This window comes from Arvicola amphibius, chromosome 6 (genome assembly GCF_903992535.2).
Source record: "Arvicola amphibius chromosome 6, mArvAmp1.2, whole genome shotgun sequence".
Lineage (NCBI taxonomy): Eukaryota > Metazoa > Chordata > Mammalia > Rodentia > Cricetidae > Arvicola > Arvicola amphibius.
This window is the reverse complement of record NC_052052.2, coordinates 158,454,781-158,475,250: the sequence shown is the minus strand read 5'-3', so window position 1 is coordinate 158,475,250 and position 20,470 is coordinate 158,454,781. Positions and strand designations below refer to the sequence as shown.

The window sequence follows — 20,470 nt, the reverse complement described above, 5'->3', positions numbered from 1 at the left end:
CATGCATCACCATGCCTGGCTTTGTTACTTTCTTTTTTTAAAAATAATTGCTTTTAATCTAATGATAGGCTTACATTAAAGTCAACTTACGTATGAACTGTTGTTAAGTGCTCTTTATTATCCTAAGTACATTGGGTTCTACACGGTAGAACCATTCATTTATGCTTGGACAGGAGTTGAGTGATAGAAAACACAGCCTTCACTTCAGAGTGCCTCCAGCCATAAGAACAACCTCAGAGTATTAAGCACTAGAGATCAGAAGCTTGTAATTGAGCTGATGTTAGTGGTGCAGGCTTTCAATCCTAGCATTCAGGAGGTAGATGCAGGTGAATTTCTGAGTTTGTGGCTAACCTGGTCTCCAGATAGAGTTCCAGGATAGCCAGTGCTGCCCAGGGAAGCCCTGTCTTGAGAAACAAAAATCAAAAGAAGCAGCAGTAGTTTGTAATTAACTTGGTAGAAACTTGCTGTTTCTCGGACCTAGGGATCAAATTCAGGGCCTTCTGCACTGCTGACCCTGCTCTTGGCTACCAAGCTACACGCCTAACCTAGATTTTTTTTTTGCTATTGTAATTTAAAATCTATTTTCCATAAATAAGCTTTGGAATTTAATTTAGTTTCTGTCTTCTTCTGTGTCTAACTGAATGCATGTGGGTCCCTGGTTCCTGCATGGGATTTGGGAACACCCTGCAGTGGTGGCTGGGGCGAATAGCATCAACTTTTTCAGAGATATAGGTGAAGCTCTCAGATGAAAAGACCTCAAAACAATATACACATGTTGAAGAAAAGACTACAAGCCACAATCAGAGTATCTCAGCATGAACTACAATTGGTAAAGAAGGGGATTTGGCCAGGTCTGGTAGTGCATTCCTGGGGTGGGTGCATCTCTGTGAGTTTAAGGCCAGCCTGGTCTGCATAGTGAGTTCTAGGTCAGCCAGGGCTACAAATCTCATGAGACTGTCTCAACAAAAAGAAAGAAAAATGTGTTTTTGAAGTATTTGCCAGAGGAAAACAGAAACATAGTTCTGAAGACAGGAGCAGCAGATGAGAGTAGGAAGCAGATGTAGCTGGTCCAGAAGAAAACTTTCACGGTGGCACAAGACCCTAACTGATAATGGAGAGAGCTAATCAAGGTCTGTGTGTTGTACAAGAGAGTCTCTCAGTGGTAGGCTCCTTTCTAACACGCCTGAGGCACTGGGTTCCATCCACAGCACTGAAAGACATAAATATATATTTATATGGACACATATAAATATATAATATAATAAGTATAATATATTATTGTGGGTGGGAGAGCTAGAGAGATGACTCAGTAGTTAAGAGCACTGGATGATTTTGCAGGAGATCAGGGTTCGAGTCCCAGTATCTGTGTGGTGGTTTGCTGTTTTCTGAAACTCCAACACGTCTTCTGGCTTCCTCAGCACAGCCTGCACATGGTGTACACATATGCTCAATGGCAAAACATAGCATAAAAACAAATAAATAACATTAAAAAAATAGTATGGGACCAGCAAGATGGCTCAGTAGGTAAAGGCATTTGCCGTTTAAGTCTGTGGACCTAAGCTCAATCCTTGGAACTGAGAGAGAACCCACTTCACAAAGTTGTTTTGTGGATTGGGAAAATGTGTTTTTAAAGTGCTACACTTCTTAGCACAGGTTGTTTAGTGTTGGTGCACTCAAGGTGCATGTGGCAAGGAGGACTCTTCTCTGGTAGGTTGTGCTGTGGGAAATGCTTTTGTTCACTGTAAAGATTTGTCTTTCATATTGGTTTAATAAAACGCTGATTGGCCAGTAGCCTGACAGGGGCAACCAGACTAGGAGAATTCTGGGAAGAGGAAAGGCAGAGTCAGTCGTTACCCAGACACAGGAAGCAAGATGGGAATGCTTACTGAGAAAAGGTACCAAGCCACATGGCTAAACACACATAAGAATTATGGGTTAGTTTAAGTTGTAAGAGCTAGTTAGTAACAAGCCTGAGCAATAGGCCAAACAGTTTATAATTAATATAAGCTTTTGTGGGTTTTTTGGGACTGAATGGCTGTGGGACTGGGCAGGCCAGAAACAAACAATTAACTTAGGATCCTGGGAGCAAGAACTTGGCTCTGCTGCTAGGCTAGAACTTCTGTAAAAACTGCTTCTTGGTGACAGAACTGTGTCATTTAGAAGTAAATTGCCCTTTTCTTTTTTTCCAAATATAGGTTATATATTTGGGGAGGACTCCAGAAGATGCATATAGAACATTAATCTTTGGAGATACAGCCTATATTCCTTTCAGGTAAATGTGTAGATCTATTTGTATACATGTATGAATTTATAGACCTACCTGATCTGTTTGGTCAGATCCTTACCAGGAACTTCTTGGTGGTAATTCTTTATCTTTTAGATGAATTTTTATTTTTCTTTAACACCTTGACCACAGTTCCCTCCCTCCACTTCTCCCAGTCTCCCCTTCACCAACTACCTCTCAGTCCTACCCCCATCCACTCCTATTTCTATTCAGAAAAGAGCGGGCCTCCCATGGTAAAAACCAAACATGGCATATCAAGTTGCAGTAAGACTAGGCAGGCTCTTCTTCTTTTACTAAGGCTGGACGAGGCAACCCAGTAGGAGGAAGGGGTTCCAAAGGCTGTCCATAGTTAGAGACAGCCCTTACTTCCACTGTTGAGAGTCCCACAAGAAGACCAAGCTATCACATATATGTAGAGGGCATAGGTCAGCCCCATGCAGGCTCCCTGACTGTCAGTTCAGTCTCTGTGAGTCCCTATGAGTCCTGGTTAGTTGATTCTGTGGGTTTTCTTGACCCCTCTGATTCCTATAATTCTTTCCCCCCTCTTCTGCAGGATTCCCCGAGCTCTGCCTAATGTTTGGCTGTGAGTCTTTGGATCTTTTTCTGTTAGTTGCTGGATAAAGCCTATCTGATGTTTCTGATGTTATTTGGGCTTGGCTCCAGTCTATGAGTATAGCAGACTATCAATAGGCATCATTACACTGACTTTTTTTTTTCTGCCATTCGTGTTTGGTTCTATCCTAGGTCTCTGGGCTGTCCAGCCTCCGAATCCTGGCTCTCTAGGCAGTGTCCGATGTGGGCTTCTCCTGGCATGGGTCTCAGGCTGGACCAGTCAGTCGCTGACTGGCCATTCCCTCAATTTCTGCTCCTTCTTTACCCCAGCACATCTTGTAGGCAGGACAAATTGTAGGTCCGTAGTTATGTGAATGGTTGATGTTGCAATCCCTTCACTGGAAGTCTTGGCTACAGGAGATGACCAGTTCAGACTACATATCCACTATTGCTAGGAGTCTTGGGGTCACCCTGGTAGATTTCTTGGGAGTTTCCATTGCACTAGGTTTTTACCTCACCCCAAATGCCCCCCTCCAGTGTCTCTTCCAGTGCTCTTTCCCCTCCATCCCCACCAACTTGACCCCTCCTATTTCCATCCCCACCCACCCTAGTCCATTTGGAAAATATTTTCTGTTTCCGCTTCCCAGGGAGATCCAAGCACCTCCCTTTGAGCCCTCCTTATTACTTAGCTTCTTTGGTTGGTTCTGTGGATTGTAGCATGATTATCCTTTACTTTACAGCTGATACCCACTTGTGAAGTGAGTACATACCATGTTTGCCTTTCTGGCTCTGGATTACCTCACTCAGGATGATGTTTTTTTTCTAGTTCCATCTGTTTGTCTGCAAATTTCATGATGTCATTGTCTTTGACAACTGAGTAATACTCCACTGGGTAAATGTACCACATTTTCTTTATCTATGCTTTGATTGAGGGACATCTAGGTTGTTTCTAGTTTCTGGCTATTACGAATTTAAAGCTGCTATGAACATAGTTGAGCAGGTGTCCTTGTGGTAAGATGGAGCATCCTTTGGGTAGATACTCAAGAGCTGGGTCTTGAAATAGATTGAGTCCCAGTTTTCTAAGAAAACGCCATATTGGTTTCTAAAGTGGCTGTACAAGTTTGGACTCTTACCAGTAGTGGGAGTGTGCACCCCTTGCTCCACATCCTCACAAGCATGAACTGTCACTTGTAGTTTTGATCTTAGTCATTCTGACAGGTGTAAGATGAAATCTCAGAGTCGTTTTGATTTACGTTTCCCTGATGGCTAAATGTGCTGAACATTTCTTTAAATGTTTATCAGCCATTTGAGATTCTTTGTCGAGAATTTTCTGTTTAACTTTGTACCCTGTTTTTTAATTGAGTTATTTGTTTTTTGTCGTTGTTGAGATACAGTTTTTTATAGATACAGTTCGCATTGTCCCTTGATCTTCTTCTTTGTACCTCTCAAATTCTAGGGTTACAGGCATATACTACCATGCCTGTCCTGTGGTTGTTAATAGCTCGCTTTGGTTATCAGATAGAGAACTGGTTCTCAGCTTTGCTGTTGTTGTCTCCTTTACAAACTTAAGCCTCAGTTTGTAATGAAGATAGGAACTATAGTACTACCTACCTGCAGAGGTTATGTACATTAAAAACAAACAAGCAGACTTAGTGCCTGCTCTTACCCACTGTTTGCTCAGTGTTCATAGCCCTTTCTCTTTTTTAAAAGTTGTTGCATATTTGGAATTTGGAAAGGAAACACTAATGTTAAGAAAACAGACATTGCATACATACGTGTACATGTGCACATGTATGTGTGCAGCACTTAGGAACTGAACTCAGGCATTGTACAGGAACACACCACTGAGCCTGAAACCCAGCACAAAACACTAATCTGAATCATACAGCTGAGTCTTACACATGCATGTGTTACTGCCACACTTTGGGGTGCAGAACTTGTCTCTTATTCCCAAAGATTCCCTCTTGCCCTAGAGACTGCTCTCAGGCTACCTTTCTTGCTGTGTCTTAGACCTGTTTGTTTTTGAACTTCATGTGTTTAGAGTCCTCCAGTGTGCATTTTGAGGGGGATGGCTCAGTGATTAAAGCACTTGCTGCACAGCCTGGAGACCAGGGTTTAGGTTCTCCACAATCCATGAATGCTGGGTTGGGAATGATAGCCTACTTGTAATTCCTGCCTTGGAAAACAGAGACAGTGTATCCCTAGAGCAAGCTAGGCTAGCAAGGCCAGTCATGTCGGTGGACTCTGGGTTTGCTGAGGGATCTTACCTCAATGAATAAATAAGGTGGACGAGCAATTGAGGATGATTTCTGATGGCTCAGGTCAGGGTATTCATGAAGCAAGCACGTGTGTTCAGATAGGGGGTGGGGCTTGAATAGAGCAGGCCTTAGGCCACCGTGGTTCTCAAAGAGATCGTGCGTCAGATTCTTTGCAAGGTTGAATTGGCATGCCTTTAGCTGGGTTGGAGAATTGTCAATCACATTAAGGAGTTAATGGTAGTAGTTAACAGTTGCTATCAAAGTCGTTGTATTACTGTACTTGGAGAGTTTCCTCTCTTCCCATTGATTGATATAGGGCTGGTGTATTTGACTGTCTGTCAGCTAATTGTGCACTTGCTCAGATATGGAGTGATTTTTTTTAACCAAAGGTTTGGATGCTCTTTTGCTCTTAAGATTTTATTGGAATTTTGACCCTTAAGAATTAGAAAAAGGGGTCAAGAGAGATGGCTCAGCAGTTAAGAGCACTTGCTGCTTTTCCAGAAGAGCTGGGTTCAATTCCCAGTACCCACATGGCAGCTCACAACAGTCTGTAACTCCAGTTCCAGGGAATCTGACCCCAGTGCACATAAAATTAAGTTAAATAAAATAAATAAATAAATAAATAAATAAATAAATAAATAAATAAGGAAAAAGTTATCCAGTTAAATTGTTCAAAGTTGTGGTATAGCTGTAGGAACAAAATGCTTGGGACTGTGCTTTAGAGATCATTGGCGCATTGACTTCTAGTCAGCTTTGTCTGGGGTGAGTATGCTGTAGAACATTAACAGAGTAACACTTTGGGAATTTCAGAGATGCTGCCTACGGAAGCTGCAGTTTCTATATTACACTTCTCGACTGTTTTCACGCAGTAAAGAAGGTGAGTGTCTTGGAGAAGATGAGGCATTCTACACAACTCTGTTAGAATTTCTTCAAAAGAGGGGTGTGAAGTCAGAAGTATTCCATTCCCAGTTAACATTAAAGGGATCCCAAAGCAATAGACAGCTCATTCTGAATTTCTCATTGCTTCTCTGCATGAATAGGATGGAAAAGGCACAGGCAGAAGGCAGGCTGGGTTTGTCACTCGGTTGAGCACTAGTGTAGTGTTGACTGGGGTTTCTGTCCTACCTGGTTCCGCAGCCGTTAAAAATCACAGAGAGGCCTAATTTAATCATAAATTGATTGGCCCAGAGCTCAGGCTTTTTATTAATTAATTCTTATAACTTATATCAGCCCATAATTCTTGTCTGTGTTAGCCACATGGCTCAGTACCTTATTTGTGTTGACCGAGGTTTCTGTCCTGCCCAGTCCTGCAGCTGTTTAGTCCCAAATAAATAAACCAAGGTCTACATTAATTATAAACTGATTAGCCTGTTAGCTCAGGCTTCTTATTAACTAATTCTTATATTTTACATTAACCCATTATTTTTATCTGTGTCACCTGGCTTGGTACCTTTTTTGGCTTCCTCTGCGGCTGGGTCACAATTGAAGACTGAGCTTTCCTCTTTCCACAATTTTCCTGTTCTCATTGCCCCGCCTCTTCTTCTTGCCTGGTTGCCCCACCTATACTTCCTGCCTGGCTACTGGCCAATCAGCATTTTATTAAAAATAATACAAGTGACAGAATAAAAGACCATTGTCCCATGGCAGTGTAGCATGTGAGAGGCTAAGGGTTCAACCCCAGCATCACAAAAATAAGGCACAAATAAGAGAGTTAAGTAATTCGGTTCTAGATACAGTATTAGTTTTGAGTGTGTCTGATTTAAAATAAAAAAGTTGAATACTTTTTTCTTCCAAGTTCTGTTTATGTATGTGTAACATAGTAGCTGTGGGGCAGAGACTTGCTCCGTGACATTGTTGGGTTAGCATATTCAATGTCCTAGGTCTCAGCTCCTGTACCAACAACACAGTAACTTGAGACTCAGTTTTCTTGAGAGGCATTGAACTTTGAGTTCAACATTGTTGCAAAGTTTTATAAAAAAAACAAGTGAGTCACAATTGCTTTCTCAGAAAGTTTCAGGGCTGGGGGTATGGCATAGGGCCCAGCAACAAATAGGTGAACAAAACTCCGGTAGCCTTAGAAATTGCTCAACATGAATTCAGTGATACTTCCTAGGATATTTCCTGGTGCTTAGAGGAAATTAGGTAGGACATTGATTTTTTTGTTTATACCTTTGTTCTTAAAAAGTTTTCCCTTCGTATTTTAGGCAATGCAGTATGGCTTTTTAAATTTCAACGCATTTAACCTTGATGAATATGAACACTATGAAGTAAGTTCTTCTCAGAGTCCCTGCCCCACACTTCACTGAAGTGCCACTGATCAGCGTATCTGTGTTAGTGCACAAAGTAATATTTTTAATTTGTTGTTGTTACTGTTATTATTATTTATTCCATGTGATGTGCATTGGTGAGCTTGTAAGTTCAGAGGACAGCTTAGCAGAGCCAGTTTTCTCCTTTCACATCTACGTAGGTTTTGGGGCTCAAATTCTGGTCATCAGGCTTGTGTGGCAACTGCTTGACCTGTTAAGTCACCCCACTGGCCGGGATGATGTTTTGAATGATATGTGCTTTTGAAATGGGTCCCAGAGTCAAGCTCATTCACACATGTGTTATCTCTGCAGTGTGTGTGCTGAAAACATTTAAGATATAGGAACAGCTTGGCAGTGGTGACGGCACACACCTTTAATCCCAACACTTGGGAGGCAGAAGCAGGTGGATCTCCATGAGTTCGAGGCCAGCCTGGGCTGCTACACAGAAAAACCCTCTCTTGAAAAATTAAAAAAAATCCCAGCACTCAGGAGACAGTGGCAGATTTCTGAGTTTAATAAGTGGTTCCAGGGTGAACAGGTATTCATTGGTATAGTCTTTGCAATGCTTAGTTTAAATTCTGTTTTTAGTCTTGGTGATCTTCCTGTAGTGGTGGGGATACAGGTTTTGAGATCCTCAGTGTGGGAATAGAAAGGTAATTTACTTGCTGTATCTAGTGACCGCCAAAGTATATTTAATTGTTGTTAGAGCCTATCTGTATTGTCTGGACACTTCTGTTTCCAGTTATGAAAACTAAGCCCAAATAACCAGGCCTGGTGTCAAACACCTTTAATCCCAGTACTCAGGTAGATCTCTGCATGTTTGAGGCCAGCCTGTTCGCACATAGTGAGTTTCAGGCAAGCCTGTAGTTTGAAGCTACATAGTGACACCCTATCTATCTAAAAACAAAAGGCCCCAAATGTTTTAAATGAAGGAGTGAGCCTTTTACTTGAATCTGCACCTTAAAAATCCAGGAGCAGAGCTGGGGAGATGACTCAGTAGATAAAATGGTTATTTGTAAGAGCGAGAACCTGATTCAGATCTCAGCGCCCATGAAAGAAGCCCAGCGTGGCAGCAGACATCTCTAATGCCAGCACTTGGGGAGGTACAGAGAGCAGTATCCCTGGAGCCCCTCTTTTAGCTGATATCAGTAAGCTCCAGATTCAGTGAGAAAACTTGTCTCAAAAAATAAGGTGGTGCAACATGATTAATAACCCAGAGACCGATGTTGGGGTTCTAGTTGAAGATCAGAAAAGCAAAACAACCAAGCCACTAGAAAAATCATACCTCTTACAAGGTTGAGCGGCTGCAGACTGAGCCCTGAGCCTCTGTCCCCTCCCCTTTAGTGCTGGGATTAAAGGCCTATGGCTCCCTAGTACTGGGATTAAAGGTGTGAGCCACTACCACCTGGATCTGTTTCTGCATCGATATTGTTTAGCCCAGGTAGCCTCTGTCTCCCAAATCCTGGGATTAAAGGTGTGTGACACCACTGCCTGACCTCTAGTGGCTTAGTTTTACCCTCTGATCTTTAGGTAAGCTTTATTTATTAAAACATAAATAAGTATCACTATAAGGTGGAGAGGAAGTCAACCTTTGGCCTATATGCTCTCTCTCACACACACACGCATGCACATACATGCACATACACACATGCATGCACAAACACACATGCTCATGTGGGAATGTGGATTATTATTACCAGACTGAAGTCTCTTCCAGGAGCTCTGATCCTGGCCTACCGTATCAGATAAAGAAGATGGGGCAGGATAAAGTGTCCAGGCAGGAAAATTCACACATACACACACACACACACACACACACACACACACATAAAATTTTTTTAACTTATAAAAAAAAGAACCCCAGAAAATCCTCAATTCTACATGCCCTCATCCAAACAGATGAGTAAGAGGAAAGCTGTAGTTTTTTGAGGAGAGGAGGCTCTTTAGACAGTACTCCATGCATTCATATCCCAAGTCCGTAGATAATTAGCTTTTGCTGTCAGTTTCTAAAGAGCTTTTATTTAGAAGTCTGAAGTAGAATTGAAGTGTTTTGTTGATGATCTGGGCTGTTTTCATGGCAAAGATAAAGCGTATGTGTCCTCCTTGTGATGCCAATGAGTTTGGATCCCCAGAAGCCACATAAAAGCCAGGCAGGCAGGCAGGCATGGCTGAGACCTGTAATCCCAGCACTTGAAAGAGACAGATGATTCCAGGGGTGAGCCAGACCGGCCGAGTTAGTGTCCGCGAGCTCCAACAAATGAAGCAGAAAGTGATTGAACATCAGATGTCAACTTTGGGCTTCCACACATGCGAACATGCACACATACATGTGCACCATACACACTTAAAAATACTTTTTCTAGGTGTATGAAATGTTAAAAATAGCAGTTGGCACATGAAGCGCAGTGTTTCTTCTACTTCAGTTATTGAGTGATTTTTTTTCTCTTTTGGTGCTGATTCTCTCTGTCACAGTCAATTGCCTTTTGTTTCTTTAAAAGTCTTGTTCTGCCGGGTGTGGTGGTGTATACTTATAATCCCAGCCCTTGGAAGGCAGTGGCAGACAGAGCTCTGTTGAGTTGAAGGGCATCCTTGTCTACGTAGCATGTCGAGACCATCCAAGGTTACAGTGAGAGAACAAGGTGGATAGCACCTGAGGAATGGCACCCAAGGCTGTCTCTGTCCTCTGCATGCACACACAGCATAAAGTGTGTTTTCTTGTTTCCCTCTTGTTAAATGGAAGCAGTGGAGACCATGCTTCTATCTGACACATTCCCTGTTTTTACTCAGGGAATCAAAATTAAAATTGTTTACATAGCAAGTTACTCGTCTGTTTAGGATAATGGGTGAGAGACCTTTTAGAGTCCTCGTACACTAGACACGTTTGCTTCCTTAGTAGGAATTAGTTTCCTATCATAAGAATTTTTTCAGATAAAATAACAAGGTAGTTGAAATATAGTAATTGAGTACAGAGTGTGTTTTCTAGGCTGATGACCTAAGCAAAGAAATACTTTTAAAACAAAGTGATTGACACCGGGAAGGTTAGCCATCCCTTGGGAATACCCAAAGCAAGGCACGATAGATTTCTATCTTGTGATCACCAATAAACAACCGACTTGCTAACACCAGTGGCTTGGAACTCTGAGAGTATTGAGAAGGGAGGTGGAAGGAGATGGGGTTCAAAGGTTATTTGTCCTGGTCTTCCTTTGCAGAAAGCAGAAAATGGAGATTTTAACTGGATAATACCAGAGCGGTTTCTTGCCTTCTGTGGACCTCATTCAAGATCGAGGCTTGAAAGTGGTATGCAAAACTATGGAACCATTGTAGCCTTTGGAAATGGGAGGACAAGCTGGGCATAGTAGAGAGTGCCTGTTCTCTCGGTTGTTTGAGCGTCTGAGTGAGGCAGGAGGAAGAGTCCTGAGTTCTGGTGTGCTGTGGGGTTGGCTGCCGGGATTGCCATGGTCACCTCTGAGAATGGGGCTCCTGAGTTGCCCATGGAGGGGTAATCCAGCCCAGCTTAGAAAGAGACGGAAGAATTAACCTAAGCTTGGCTCAGTCTATATGATTTAACCACTCTGGGTTATTTGAGTGCATTGTTTTGCCTGGATGTTAACTTTTTACAACTTTTGTGTTTTACAGTTGTAATCAAATTGGTATTCAGTCCCCAATCCAGACACTGTTTCCACCCTCTTTCAGGTGAAACTATTTTTCATTCTTTCCTTCCTGCATTTTACAAGATGTGGTGCATTTCTTTATGTAGGTTACCACCAACATTCTCCTGAGACTTATATTCCATATTTTAAGAATCACAATGTAACTACCATTATTCGTCTGAATAAAAGGATGTATGATGCTAAACGCTTTACGGATGCGGGTTTCGATCACCATGATCTTTTCTTTCCGGATGGCAGCACCCCTGCTGAGGCAATTGTCCAAGAGTTTCTGGATATTTGTGAAAATGTTGAGGGTGCCATTGCAGTGCACTGCAAAGGTAAGCGTGCGCATGGATGAGTACACGTGGAGATGCGTGTCGTATCCGCTTGTGTTACAGGGAGAGACGTACGACACTGTGTTTTTGAAAGAATGGTTTAAAGTTTTTCTATGACATTGTGTGTGTGCTGTGTGTGTGTGCGCGCACGCGCGTGTGTGCTCTTGCATTCTCTTACCATATAGTTTCTGGGGATAAACTCACATCATCAGACTGGTAACAAGTTACCAGTGGATGCATCTCACTGGCCAAAAAGAATGATTTTAAAACCCTAAAATTATGAAAAGCATAGTAAATTATTTTCATGAATAAGCCTACAAAGGCTTATCACATTGAAATGTGTGCATTTATTCAAATGTCTGTCATGTGCCTATGTGGTAAGTCCTTAGGTTGTCAGTGATAGAGCAAGGTCTTACTGCAGCTTGCTGTGTGGAGAATAAGCTCTGACAAGATGTGTTTCAGCAGCCGTAGCAGTTTCTCATACTAAATGTTCCATGAATGACTGTAAATGACATACTCTATGGATATAGTAGAGTTTATTTAACTTTAATGTGAACTGGTTAAGGAGGCAAGGGATAATCACTAAGAAAAGTTCAGTAGCAAGATAAATAAAAAAATAAAACAACCACCAAATTAATTTCTGGAATTAAAACTGTATTTGTAGTTAGGAGTTGAGCTATAATTACAACATTGAATGTTCATTTTGTAGTAGAAGATGACAAGGCATACCAAAAGGTAAAGTGGAAGGGGAGCCAGGAAAAGTATAAAAAATCCACAAAAAAATCCTTGAGTTGAATAGTGGTGGTGCACACCTTTAATCCCAGCACTTGGGAGGCAGAGGCAGAGGCAGGCAGATCTCAGTGAGTTTGAGGCCAGCCTGGTTTACAAAGAGAGTTCCAGGACAGCCAGGACTATTACATAGAGAAACCCTGACTTGAAAAACAAAACAACAACAAACCAACCCCCCTAAAAAACAAAACGAAACAAAACTATCCTTGACAAGGATCAGATAGTGGATTCTCTAGATGATTTAAAACAGCACCCTCAACGGTGCTCATGGTGAAAAGAAAATAGGGGGGGGGGGCGCGGAGTGTGAGCAAAATCTTAAGTGTCAATAGAAGAAAAAAAACCACAAAGTGAACCCAAAAAGCAGTTCTGAAAATATATTTAAAAACTTACTGACAGGGTTCCAAAGCAGACTTGCTCAGGCAGAAGGAAGAAGCAGGACAGTAAAGAGCAGAACAAAACCATTAAAATGTCACCAGGCAGGGACTGGAGAGATGGCTCAGTGGTTAAGAGCACTGGCCATTCTGGCTGATCTTCCAAAGGATATGAGTTCCATTCCCAGGACCCACATGGCAGTTCACAACTGTCTGTAACTCACGTTCCAGGGGATGTGCAGCCTCACACAGACATACATACAACTAAAGCCCCAATATACATGAGAGGGAGAGAGGGAGAGAGAGAAAGTCACCAGGTCTAGCAGAGTTGTGGGGTGGAGCCCAGAAGACCAGCTCATGTGTGTGGAGGAAGCTCCAGCAGAGGAGAGGGAGAAAGGAGGCAAACTCTTGGCCTGGAAAAATTTCCCACTTTGATGAAAGACATGATTGTAAACATTCTCCAAACTCAGCAAACTCCAAACAAAACCAACGCAGAAACTCACGTGAAGATACGTTATAATGAGACTGTCTAAAGACAGACACTGGAAGAAGCAAGAGAGGAAACTCTAGTTACCAGATCTTCTGTTAGAAGCCGTGGAGGCCAGAGGCAGTGAATTGATACTAATCCAATTGCTGAAAGAAAAACCCTACAACCAAGAGTCCTATAAGTCTTCAAAACTCCCTTAAAAATAAGGAGAAATTAAACCACCCTCAGATGGTCATGTGCTGGGGGAACTGTTAGAACGTTAGAACTTGACCTGTGCTCTCTTGGGTGGAGTAGAAAGGCCCCAGACAGTGGCTCAAAGCCTTACCAAGAAGCAGGTATTTCTGGTAGAGGTAAATATGCACACGGACAGTTAAAAACTAGTGATAGCTTTTGATATTGTCATTATTGTAATATAAATACTGTAACATTGAAAAGATTGGAAACCAGTACAAAAATCCAGGATTGGTTCTGCACAAAGTCTAACAAAAATCACAAACCTTTAGTTATATTGATGACGAGAAAGGAGAAAAGGCTCAGATTATTAAATCAAGAGGTGACAGTGGGGACACTAACAGAGTCTATAGAAATGACCAGAGGACCTGAACTTGAATCCACGTGTAAAAGTTAGGCAAGGCTGAGTGTACCCATAATCTCTGCATGGGGCTTGGGGCACACAGGAAGATGGCTGGGCATAGCAGCCTGTCAGCCTAGGTGAAACCAGCCAGCTCTGGGGTCACAGAGAGACCATATCTGCAGGGTCTGAGGTCGAGAGTCATAAAGATTACTGTGAGCAATTGCAGAACAGAAAGTTGGGTAATGGAGATGAAGTGGAAAATTCCTGGAAACACAAAGCCTACCAAGACAGAGTTTCCGTGAGACGTAGTCAGTGGGTTTAAAGTCTGCAACACGGAGAAGGTGAAATGAAGCCAAGTTTCCAGGTGAAGGAAAAACACTGGACCGTGTCATCTCCTGTGACTAACACCGATTCTCAGAGACTTAGAGACCACAAGTAGTTATATGAGGCCCAGATTGCCTTGCTCCCAAGCACAAACAAAGAAGCCAAGTCATAAGGTGCTGTAAACATTGTAAGCATCCTGAACAAAGGTGTTTACCAGCTGAGCTCAGTAACATGTAAATGGATTACAGGGTCTCTGTTGGTAGAGGGCTTGGTTTGCAGCACCGCCTAACCCAAGTATCATGGTACGCACCTAGTATCATGGTACGCACCTAGTATCATGGTACGCACCTAGTATCATGGTACGCACCTGCAGTCCTAGCGTTGAGGACATGGACGCAGGAGGATCAGAATTCAAGATTATCCTCAGCCACGTAGTGAGTCCGAGGCCAGTCTGGGGTACAGGAGATAATATAATAGAAAAATCGGTGTGAATCTCCATGGCAACAGTGAATTCCAAAACCCACATCATCAGCTCTGCTAATATAGGAATGGCATTTGATGGAATTCAGCCCCTCCCTTTATGTGATAAAACCACAGAGAACAAAGTAGGCCTAGAAGGAAAGTGTCTCAACATAATAAAAAGCCCACAGCCGCTGTCACCCTGTGGGTTGTAAGAAACGGAAACTGTTCATCGCTTGCTCTGATCTGGGGTGGTTTTTCCTAATAGCTGCCTCAGTTCTCTCCCATGAGAGCCACTGCCACCGTTTCATGTATTTGCTTCAGTAGGACCCCATTTCTAAATCACGTGGATCAGGGAGGGTCCTCTAGGGAGCGAAAGCAATAGCATGTTTATATATAGCATGGTTTATTAAAAGAAATTGTGGAGTCGGTGAGTCCATCCGTCATCTGTACTATGAGCTGCCTGCCTGGAGGCGTGAAGACAGACCTGCTTTGGGGTGGAAAGAAAGCTAGTCTTTTTGTTCTGTTCAGACTTTGAATGGATTGGAAGAGGACCGCCCACATTATGGAAGGCAGTGTGCTTGCTAAAAATGGCACCAATTGAAATGCTGATTTTCACCAGAAATTCCTTCCAAGCTGACACAGCACCCTAGGAGTTAATCATGTAGGAGGAGAGAAGAAGGCCAGGAGATGACTCAGCATCTAACGTTCTGCCACACCAAGCGTGAGACTGGAGTTCAGATCTCCAGGACACACATAAACGCTGGGTGGTCATGTAGCCCACCAATAGTTACAGGGAGGGAAGAGACAGGATTTCCACACTAGCTAGCCAGACCAGCCATTTGGGTGAGATCTGTCAGGTTCAATTCAGAAAGCCTGCCTTAGTGAGTAAGGTGGGGAACAATGAAGGAAGACTCTTAGACTTATCAGGGCTTCCTCTTGCATGTGCCCCCCAAAATGCAACCATACACACATACTCACATCACACCACATACAGACACACACACACACACACAAAATGGGAAGAGTTAAAGGAAAAGAGTTGAGGGTATAGTTTAGGGCAGAGTGCTTGTCTAACTTGTCTAAGCACTCCTCAGCTATAGCAGAGCGTGAGCAGGTACGGGTGTTGAGTAGGTGATACTGTTGGATGTGATAGCAGATGTAAGCCTTGGGCAGAAAACACTTCTTAAAAAATTATTTTTATTTATGTGCATGTGTGTGTGCGCTTCTGTGTGTGTGCACGTGTGCAGGTGCCCTTGAGCCAGAGAGTATCTGATCTCCTAGAAATGGAGTTACAGGCAGTTATAAGCCACCTGGTAGTGGGTGCTGGGAACTGAACCTGGGTCTTCTGTAAGAGCAGTGAGTGCTTGTAGTACAAATAACTTTCTTTTTTTATTTTAGACAAAAAGGGGAAGTACAGTGATATTTTATTTGTGTTTTCATAAATAAAGCTCATCAGAAGATCAGAGTGCAAAGCTAGCCACACCAGTCAGCCATATAGGCCAGGCAGTAGTGGCACACACCTATAATCCCAGGAGCCACAGTAGTTAGCCACAGAGACTGGGCAGTGGTGGTTCACACCTCTAATCCCAGCACTAGAGAGGAATATAAGGCGGGAGGAGACAGGAACTCACCCTTTTCAGTCTGAAGATTTCACAGAGGTAAGAGCTCTCTCGTAGTCTGCTTCTCTGATCTCCAGCTTGCACCCCAGTTATCTGTCTCTGGGTTTTTATTATTTGTGCTACAAGTGTTCTTAACTGTTAGGTCTCCTCTCCAACACCACATTTCTTAACAATTCCCGTTCAGAAAACGATTCTTAGTCTTTGGCTTCACATCGAATCCTCAGGGGATTTTAGAATGATCCAGTCTCTGTTCCTCGGCTGCATCCCACTTAGGTCTTGACGGTGAAACCTGGTGCTGGCTGTGGAGGGAGGCAAAACCCTGGGAAGCCTTTAATTTTTTTTTTTTTTTTTTTTTTTTTTTTTTTTTTTTTTTTTTTTTTTCTTCCTCCTGTTCCAAAAATTCTGGAGGATGTGCAACCAGATTTCATTGATTGTTTGTTTTTCTAGCTGGCCTTGGCCGAACAGGTACTCTGATAGGCTGCTACCTCATGAAGCATTATAGGATGACGGCAGCCGAAAGCATTGCCTGGCTCAGAATCTGTAGACCGGGTTCCGTGATTGGGCCCCAGCAGCAGTTTCTGGTCATGTAAGTACCCTGGAAGCTTGTCTCCTGTAACAGCAGGAGTGTGAGTAGGGGCAGGGAATGGGCGGGCTTCCCTAATGGAAAGCTGTATTTTGTTGTTGTCTAAACTCCCTAGGAAACAGTCAAGCCTCTGGCTGGAAGGCGACTATTACCGCCAGAAGTTGAGAGGGCAGGAGAATGGACCCCTCAGAACAGCCTTCTCCAAACAACTTTCGGATATTGACGACATTTCGATAAGTGGGCTTGAGAATCAAGACAATCAAGAGCCAGAGCTGGTAATGGAACCGTCCCGATCACGCTGTTGTTATTGCTGTAAATGCTGTTGAGATCCTTGTAGGGCATGGAGAAAATCATAGGTAAAGATAATAAAGTGACCTTGGAGGGCTGTCACCACACAGTTGTGTTAAGATACAACCCTCCCTGGAAGTGTTTGACTGGAAAGAAAGTTGTGTGCTCATAGAGTGTCTTACTTCCTAAACACAGATGGAAGTGAGCAGTAGGGAGCCATCTGCAGATGGATCTGGTCACTCCCCTGCCCCAGTGTCCTGTCCTCTTAGCCGCTTTAGAGGTTCAAATGGAGAACTTTCAGAGAGCTGCAGTTTCAGAGGCAGCAATACTAGGCTAAGGGGTAATGAATGAATGTTCAAACTGTTACAAGTTCTAATACCAAAAGCCTATTATGTATCTTTACTCTTTTACATATGAGGGGCTTTGGGTCCAGTGACTCCAAAAGTCAGCTTTGATTGTCTTGAAATATATGGCTGATAGTTTGATTTTTGAAAACTCTTGTAGCATTCAGAAGAAACTTAAAGTATGTGTGTTTGTATGTGCTCATGAACACACACGCCTCTCTGAGTGCTCATCCATGCCTCTGAGTGTGTTTGTTATGAGCTTGCATGTTTCTGTGTGTGTACATATGTGCATAAATGTATGCATGCTGTGTGTGTGTGTGTGTGTGTGTGTGTGTGTGTGTGTGTGTCTGGATAAGTAGCCCCTTTGTTTCAATAGGAATCTAACTTAATAGCTCAGTGTTTTCTTTTTCTGTTGTTGCTGTTGCTTTGATCCACACAGTATAGCGATGATGAAATCAGTGGAGTAACTCAAGGAGACAAGCTTCGGGCCCTGAAGAGTCGGAGACAGTCCAAAGCCAACTCTGTCCCCCTCACGTGAGTGGTTTTCCTTCACTGTGCTCGTCCTCGTTTATATGGTGTAGGTCCCTAGTGGACGTTTTCCCTGCATTCTTTTCTCCCTAGCTGTACACCTGTGATGCAGTGATCACACGTGTGATTTAAAATCTGTAGGTGCTCACCTGGGAAGTGCTCAGGCGTTCACTTACCTCTGTGTTCTGTTGTAAGCCTCAGGAGCCATGATAGGTAAGAAAGCAACATCAGCAAAGCTTTTGTCCAGAGACAGTCACTGTGACACCCTCAAGAGAGGAACCGTGGATGTCAAGACCAGGATAACAGAGTTGGCTGTAGTTATTAAGCTGAGATTACATGCCAGTCCTCAGTCTGCACACAGTAGGATGGAGTCAGTTGTCATGTGATGTCTTAAAATCATTCTGTCATCTCAGGGAGTGATAAACTTGTCCCCAAATTACGTTCTTATAATTTGGGGGGGGGGGGGATCTGGACAAATAGTTTCAAATTGTTGACAGAGATTTAGTACAATAAGAAGTTTTAGAAGTGGGTGTCTTTATCCCCACGTGAACTTCGTAAGCACTTGTGTTAATTTGGCTCCAACTACAGGGAACAAATTTGTGTACAAATACGGGAACTCAAACTATGTAGCTTCCTAGCAGCTCTCCACAAACCCAGCCGAGCTTTTGAGTCATGTGGGAGCTTACCTTATTAATGCAACTTCTAGTTGAAGCTTCTGGGGTGGGATTCTTATTTCTTTCTTTTTTAAAAAAATTAATTAATTTATTATATATACACTTTCCAGAAGAGTGTGTCAGATCTTATTACAGATGGTTGTGAGCCACCATGTGGTTGCTGGGAATTGAACTCAGCCAGTGCTCTTACCTCTGAGCCATCTCTCCAGCCCTAGGATTCTTATTTCTAGCAAGCCTCTTTTCCTGCCCCTTACTCCTGGCATGGTAGATGGGTGGGGCACGAAACCCTCTGAATTGTACATCCTAGGAAGCGGATGCTTCTGTGAGTTACACACACTTTTTGTGCTAAGGCTGTCTATTGCCAGTTTAATTTTTAATGGATTGTTTTTTTCTACATTCAGAAGCCAGGTCAGAAGTTAGGGGATACAAATTCTGCTTGGTCAAAAGTTCTTGTTATCAGCTATAGGGATGGCTCAGTTGCTTGAGAGTACTTGCTGCTCTTGCAGAGGTCCCAAGTTTGCCTCCCAGCAGTACCCAGATCAAGCAGCACACAATCACCTGTAACTCCAGCTCCAGGGAGCCTCTGCTCTCTGCAGGTGTGCACACACGCACACATACACATAAATAAAAAGATAAATCCTTTTTAAAAACAAAAAAAAAACTATTCTTGTTAAATAGAACTTTCAGGAAATTTTACCTTCTCCACTCTTTAGAAATATGTTTTCTGGAGCTCAAGTTACTCAGTGATCTCTTTCTTAGGGATGCTGGGATTATGTAATTCATAGTCTCCATATGGAGACTAAAATTTAAAGACCTTTGGAACTGGCAGAAGATGTCAGATGTCCCTCCACTCAGCAGAGTATGTGAGACTGGGCTGTTCTCAATGAATGAAAGCCACTAGAGGGGTTCAGGGTGAGCTCATTGGGAGAGTGCTTGCAGGGGGCTGGGATTTAATCCTCCTCACTGCTGGAAAAGGAAGAGAGGGAAGGAAGAAAGGAGAAGGGGATTTAGGAAAGACTGGGTCAAAAGATTAGCCCCCTCTCTGCAGGCATTTGTTTAGTTATACCCTTCCCCCACTGGGGTTAAAAAGAACAAAAGAATGGTAGATTCCAAACCTTTTACTGTTGTTGTGTTTAAAATACTGGAGGTGGTGTTATTTAGGCTCACAGTGTAATTCATCATGGTGAAAAAGTCAGGGCAGGACACCAAGGAAGCACTTAGTCACATGTCATTTGATGCCTGTGTATGCTCAGCCAACTTTCTCCCTCTGGAGATGGCACCATTCGAGGTGGGTTTTCCCATCTGAGTTAATCTTAGATAACCCCTCACAGGCATATCTTGACTCTTGGATGGATAATCTATATTCCGTCAAATTGACAGTATTGATCACCAGATGGCCCGTCACTCTGTATGCCACTAACTTTCTGTGTTAGATCTCCAGGAAAGAATGCATGGAGGTGGGGTTGCAGTTGTATCCTGCGTGGTCATAAGGTAGAAACATACAATCACTTTAGAAAAACCACTTAAATCCAACAGTGCAAAAAAGACAAGTGAACATTTCAACAAAGAAAAATAACTCTTAAGCTTTGAGTTTTACCAGAGGAGCAAATGAAGATCTATCGTACATGCCACTACCCACTGAGATAACATTGTAGTCGGTAACTAAGTGGAAAGGTAGGAAACAACTGAGAAAGACCCTGGCATTGACCTCTGTCTTCCACACATCCACACAGGCGTGTGCTCACATGTAAATACCTACAGCACACAAACAAGAAACTGGGTGTGTGGTGCACACTTGTAATCCTAGCACATTAGCGCTTGAAAGGTGGCGTTGGGAATATCAGAAGTTCAAGGTCATATTCAGCTACCTAGTAAAGTCAAGGCCAGCCTGGGCAATAGGAGACTTTGTCTTAAGAAAGAAGGGAAAATTAGGAAAAAGGAAAATTAATATCAAATTTTGGGTGTGTATTAGTTACTTTTCCATTGCTATGATACAACACCATAACCGAGGCAACTTATAGAAGGAAATGTGTATTTGGGCT

General features: G+C 42.9%; 1 protein-coding gene across 7 annotated transcripts in view; it reads left to right on the top strand.

The window, feature by feature from the left end:
* Window positions 1-20,470, top strand: part of Cdc14b (cell division cycle 14B) — an 82,706-nt gene that overhangs the window by 44,836 nt on the left and 17,400 nt on the right. For all 7 annotated transcript variants that reach the window (XM_038332530.1, XM_038332529.1, XM_038332534.1 and 4 more), the window contains exons 5-12: window positions 2,196-2,272; window positions 5,905-5,971; window positions 7,299-7,361; window positions 10,610-10,697; window positions 11,158-11,388; window positions 16,459-16,597; window positions 16,710-16,869; window positions 17,666-17,760. In XM_038332530.1, coding sequence (XP_038188458.1) covers window positions 2,196-2,272; window positions 5,905-5,971; window positions 7,299-7,361; window positions 10,610-10,697; window positions 11,158-11,388; window positions 16,459-16,597; window positions 16,710-16,869; window positions 17,666-17,760 — 920 coding nt within the window. The remainder of the gene's footprint in view (window positions 1-2,195; window positions 2,273-5,904; window positions 5,972-7,298; window positions 7,362-10,609; window positions 10,698-11,157; window positions 11,389-16,458; window positions 16,598-16,709; window positions 16,870-17,665; window positions 17,761-20,470) is intronic.